The 6,166-nt window shown below is 26.6% G+C and overlaps 1 protein-coding gene across 1 annotated transcript; it reads left to right on the top strand.

The window, feature by feature from the left end:
- Positions 1–4,505: 4,505 nt before the first annotated feature.
- On the top strand, positions 4,506–5,780 carry LOC124938666 (probable BOI-related E3 ubiquitin-protein ligase 3). The gene is made up of 3 exons (XM_047479148.1): positions 4,506–4,647; positions 4,746–5,100; positions 5,195–5,780. Exons 1-3 carry the CDS (start codon positions 4,589–4,591, stop codon positions 5,771–5,773), a joined length of 993 nt encoding a protein of 330 aa, XP_047335104.1. The 5' UTR covers positions 4,506–4,588; the 3' UTR covers positions 5,774–5,780.
- Positions 5,781–6,166: the final 386 nt, after the last annotated feature.

Raw genomic sequence — 6,166 nt, 5'->3', positions numbered from 1 at the left:
TATATATAAAATAATGGTGAATTATTTAAATAACTAAATGAAGTTATTCAACTAATTCTTGTCCAAGGCTCCATTATTTTTTGGATTTTTTTTTTTATAAAAACCTATATATTTTAGATATTTCAATCATTTATTTTATCAAATAATATTTTTATTTTATAACTAATTAAAATTTTAAATAAATTATTTTTTATAACATCAGACAAGATGGAAGAGAGAACTATCCTCTTCTTTTAATTATTTTTTTCATTCAAACAAGGATTCTTACACATAATCCATATGGAACAAGACATTAACTTTTTCTTTCATTTTTTTTCTCACTTTTTTTATGTGGAAATGAGAGTTAAGAAAAAGGGTTCAGATATCACATGTATACTTACACTACAATAGTGTGAGTGGGTGGGTGAATGCATGTAAAAAAGTGAAAAAAAGAAAGAAAGTCAATATAAGGTTTGATGAGTATAATTTTGCCCTAAAAAGTGGGGAATAATAATATCTTGTTTTTTATACTTTACCTGTGCCATTGTCCATTGGCTTGCCTGCCCTGACAGTACTTTTTCTTTTCTTTATTTTTTATCTTTTCCTCTCTCATATAGGAACAGATTCTGATTGATCATCATAACCAAACATGGAAAGAACCAAATCCCATAAATAAATTATTATTATTACCCTCAAAGCTCAAACTATAATATATGGATTCATGTGACAGTACCCTCTCTTTAATTAATTATAATATTTTTCTCTGCATGCATTTGGGTGGATGATGCCTTTTAATGGGGGCTGGTGTTGGATAATGGCTTTGCAATTCAATTCCATTTCATTTCATTTGATGCCTTCAATAATGCATACATGCACTTTCCCTTTCACTTTCCCACCTCCCTACTCCATCACAAATAAACAAACCATTTACATCATCAATCCCATCCATCTCTCTCAATCCATCCCTAACTTTACCATTACTCTTCTTTTCCTTTTCAAAATATTGGGTCAATAAAACAATTCTCATCAATACTCATTAATAACATGATACTCTAACAATACCTAACATTATTATCGCATCGAATCCCTAAAATTTGATTTTTTTTTAAATTATTCTTATCGATTGAGTTGTTTTAGTGGGTTAAAAATATATTAAAATATTAATATAATACAATTTTAAACAAATTAATTGAGTTAGTAAGAAAAAAAGGTTGTAAATTGGTTTCATCCATCGCCGATTCTAATGAATCGAGTGAAGTGGTTCGAGTATACCAAAGATCGTACATGACCATGTTACATTTACATTACAATGTAACTTTATTAATATATTTTGAGTAGGTATTAAATTGGTTCAATTATTTGAATAAACCATATATCTAACTTTATTGAATTGAATTTTATGATGTAAAATTATAATGACGTGGATAAATTGTTTTCGATTTGGACTTTAAATATGTCTTTGAAAAAAATCATTACATTTTAATTAGATACATATTTTCCTTCCATGTCACACCATATATTATTAAGAAAATTTGTCAACTTGAGATATTTAAAATAAAATGTATCTTATTAAAATAATTTATTCAAAGTTGCATCTCAACCCCAATTTCCAAGCAGATTCCTCCCTTTCCTATTCTTGGTCTATGGTTCAAAAAAATTAATAAAATTAAATAAATACCACATCATAGATTAGTACAATTATATATTATATATATAGACAAAAGAAGAAGAAAAAAAAAGCATAGTTCAATAATAGACTATGTATGAATAGTGTCTGAACGTGCGTGCCGTTTCAATTCATCATCTTCATCGATTATTCTTACTGGATAATTAATATTATAATATAATTCAAAACAAATTATTATTTTTAATTCATCATGTACATTTGTATATGACAACTATACAAGATCATTAAAGTTTCATAAACAGTACTGTTTGGGTTATAAAATAAACTCATGTGTTTTTTTTTTTGTTTTTTTGTCGTTATACTTAAACGAAATCGAGTACCCGATAAACAAACAAATAACATTCATAGATAAACTAAGAGGGGATGAACTAAGTCAGATAAATTTAATGGAATAAACAAATAATTAACCTTAATCGGCTGTCTATATGTTAATTTAATATTGTCTCCTGACAGAAAGGAATTAAGACTAATTATATAATAAATACTTACATTAAATAATTATGTTTCTGGAGGGAAAACCAATAGTGAAAGTTACATTGGATTAAGGATGTAATTTACCTTGATAATATAACTTTATATATTTTTATATTATTTGCCTTAAAATAAGATCTGACTAAATAAATTTAAAAAAATGATAATTCCCGAGTATTCACGGTAAAAATAATGTATACTTATTTATTTATATATCCAATTAACACAAATCAACGTGATTAGTGGTTCAGTTTAATTAGATCCATTATCCAGCTCATTTAAAAATAAAAATCATTTTTCAATCTGTAAATTTGACTATAATTTTACAAGATTGTGCTAACTTAAGCTATAGTTTAAAAAATTATAATTAAAATAATTCTTAAATTGAAAATAAATAAATATTTTTCATTATACATTACTATTCTTTAAATCATTTTGTTTTTCTATCAAAAAAAAAAAAATCTTTTCAAAATTATCTAATATAATTTTTTAAAAATAACTCAAAATTTATTCTAAAAAATCTTCAATACCGAAAACCCAAATCATAATTTCATTAATACATCCTTAACTCATTACAAAATACTAAAATTACTTTTATTTCTTTATATGTTTTTCTTATTATATAATAATATATCCCTTTTTTGAAAAACCTACTCAATTATTCAAAATTTCTACAACTTTTTCTTAAAAAAATATTTAAATATCTTGAAATTAAAATGGATTAAAATTTGAAATTCAAATGAATTAATATTTATAATAAAATAAATAGAAACCGTTCATTTAAAAAAAAATGAGGACATTGATTGCGAAGATTCAAGACGAATGACTTTTTGTCCACTTGGTGGAAAACATACATATCAATCAAAATATTTAATTTTATTTTATTTTAAAAAAAATATTGAAGATAATTTTCCTTTGTCAGAAAATAAATATAATATTAAAAAAATGAGAGAAGGCGACGTGGCAGCGTTAATTTTTGTAGCACGTATGAATGGCCACGTAGGATTTCTTCAAAAAGCACAAGCTGCCAAAAAGGACCCCCTTGCCCATAATGCCCTCTACAAACCACAAATATTATAATTAGTAATTTTTTTTCTAATAAAAATAAATAGGCCTTATTCAATATTTATTCTAATTAAATAAATACCATATTCAATATTTATATAATGTGATTTTATATATAATATATTAGGATTTATTTAAATAATTTAAAGATTACTTAAGTAACTATATGAATGCCTAAATTGTCATACATAACATATATATAAAAAGTTAAATTCGAGACTTTCCATCTTTTGAAATAATTGTTTTAATCTACCATAATAAATAAACTCATAATGGATATAACATAATAACATATATTGGGGGTAAGAGCCACTCAACCCATCTTATATTAAATTGAATTAATTAATTAATTTATTTAAATCTCATTTTGAATTTGTAATCAATGTATCTTAAAAATATAAAAATCATTTATACCCACAACAACAAAGAATTATATATAAAAAAAATATAAACATATTTCCCAACAAATTCACTAACTCATAAATATTTAATAAAACAACAAATAATACATATGTTACATTATGATCAATGTTCAACGATTTCTTTTTAATAAGATAGCCTATTAAAAAAATAATCGGATAATAACTCAAATATTTAATCTTCGTATATAAGTCGTCTCAGACTCTCAATTCAAACTTTATAACAGTTATCCAAAAATTACAAAAATTAAAAAAAGTAAATGAGTTATCAATTCTATATACTTATATAAAGGTCAAACTTATAATAATGGAACTTTTTTTCATGATTTATAGAATGAAAAAAATCCCAAACACAACCAATTTCAATTAATATTTGAATTTTATTGAATATAATTAATATATTTTATTATTACTCGTATGTACAAATAATATAAATTGAAACAAGAAAAGTTTTTGTCTATATATATATACCAAAATTGAAATTTTCAGCTGTCACACACTCACAATTATGAATAAGGTAACAATCTAATATTAAAAAGAGAATTAAATCAAATTTTGATGTGTAAATATATATATATATATTATATAGTAAGTGCGTTATTCTATATTTTATTCTATATTTAATATAGAATAACTGAATGTGGTAATAAATATAAGTTAGATAAATTGTGATAGTAAATTAAAAAACAATAATAATAAATTATGAATGAATTAAATAGCACTGCCATAATTCAGAGTCACAGTCAAGAGTCAGACTCATCAGACAATAATAAATAAATAATTTATTTTAATAAATAATAATAACTTCTTGAAACTGAAACCAAAAAATAAAAAATAAAAAATAAAAAATCACGTCCTTTCTTCTTTCCCTCTATAAATGCTTTCCCTATATATTATCTCTCTTCAACCTTTCTTTCTTTTCCATCATCTTCTTCCTCCTCTGTATATCTATCCAGACTGCGTTCTAATGGCGGTTGAAGCTCGTCATCTTAATCTATTTCCTTCTCATCTTGTTGCGAACAACAGGTTCATTCATCTTCATTCAACTCGATTATGTATATTTTCTTATCATCTGTAATTTCTCAACTAACGATCTATAGATTTGAATTGATTTGAAATTTCAGAGAGATGATGATATCTGTAAACGAAGGAAATCATCAACAAACTGTTTACAACAATGCTTCAATCGGATACGGTGCTCCAGCACCGCTATCTGGAATCACGACTGATAATCTTCATCCGATTTATAACTCTGTAATCGCTGATTCATTGCCGCCGGTTACATCTGACAGCGGCTTAACCTATAATCATCTTCCAGGTTCTAGAAAACGATCTAGAGATTCAGTCAATCCATTGATCGGATACTCGTTTCAGCCGAATAATAATAACCGTTGCGGTTCATTCACGTTTCTCGGTGAGGATATTTCGTTACAGATCCAACAACAACAGTTAGAGATTGAACACTTCATTTCTCAACACGTACGTCTCCATTCTTCTTCTTCTTCGATTTCGTTTTCGATTTTGATTTGTTTATCTTAGAATCGTTGTTGATATTAGATTTGAATAAATGCAGACGGAGAAAGTGAAAATGGAGATTGAAGAGAGGAGAAAGAGATATACAACAAGGATCTTCGCAGCGGTTGAGCAAGGAATCATGAAGAAACTAAAATCTAGAGATGAAGAAATCGATAAATACGGGAGATTAAATTGGGCGTTAGAAGAGAAAGTGAAATCATTATGTATCGAGAATCAAATATGGAGAGATCTAGCGCATGCAAATGAAGCAACTGCAAACGCTTTACGAAGTAATCTTGAGCATGTTCTAACCGAGGTCAGAAATCAACAACTTATCAATCGCCGGTACGACGGTGCCGGAACAGTAGAAAACGATGCTGAACTTGACGATGCTCAATCATGCTGTGGAAGTAATGGAGTCGCCGGAGACGACGATGAACGACGTACGGCGCCGGTAAGTAACTTCCCCGCCGGCGGCGGCGATAGAATGTGCAGGAATTGCGGTAGGGATGAAGCATCTGTATTGCTTTTACCTTGCAGGCATCTGTGTTTGTGTAACGTTTGTGGATCATCGGTTCATATTTGTCCAATCTGTAAATCGACAAAGAACGCTAGCGTTCATATTAATTTGTCTTAAAAAGAAAGAAACAGAAATGGAGGAAATACTGTTCAGTTAGTTGATGAAATGAATTTTGGAATTTACAATCTACTTTTATTTATTTATTTATTTATTTTGTAATTTGTTTATGTGATAATAAAAAAATTAAGATTAATTAATGCTATAATTGTAAATGGATAATTTTTTGATTATTTACTATTGTTAGTCACTTTTGATTATTTACTGTCATTTTTTTTCTATTAATGTTTTGGATTTAGGGGTATGTAATTGTTTTAGATCTTTGTGTATAAAAAAATAGAAAAGAAAAGAAAAAGAGTGAAGGAAATGTCTTTATATATAATATTAACCGTGTTTAATGGATAAGAGAGAAATATTTTGATTGAAACTGAATAAGATTATGCAAATGAAAAG

This window comes from Impatiens glandulifera, chromosome 5 (assembly GCF_907164915.1).
Source record: "Impatiens glandulifera chromosome 5, dImpGla2.1, whole genome shotgun sequence".
Classification (NCBI taxonomy): domain Eukaryota; kingdom Viridiplantae; phylum Streptophyta; class Magnoliopsida; order Ericales; family Balsaminaceae; genus Impatiens; species Impatiens glandulifera.
This window is presented reverse-complemented; position numbering and strand designations above follow the sequence as displayed.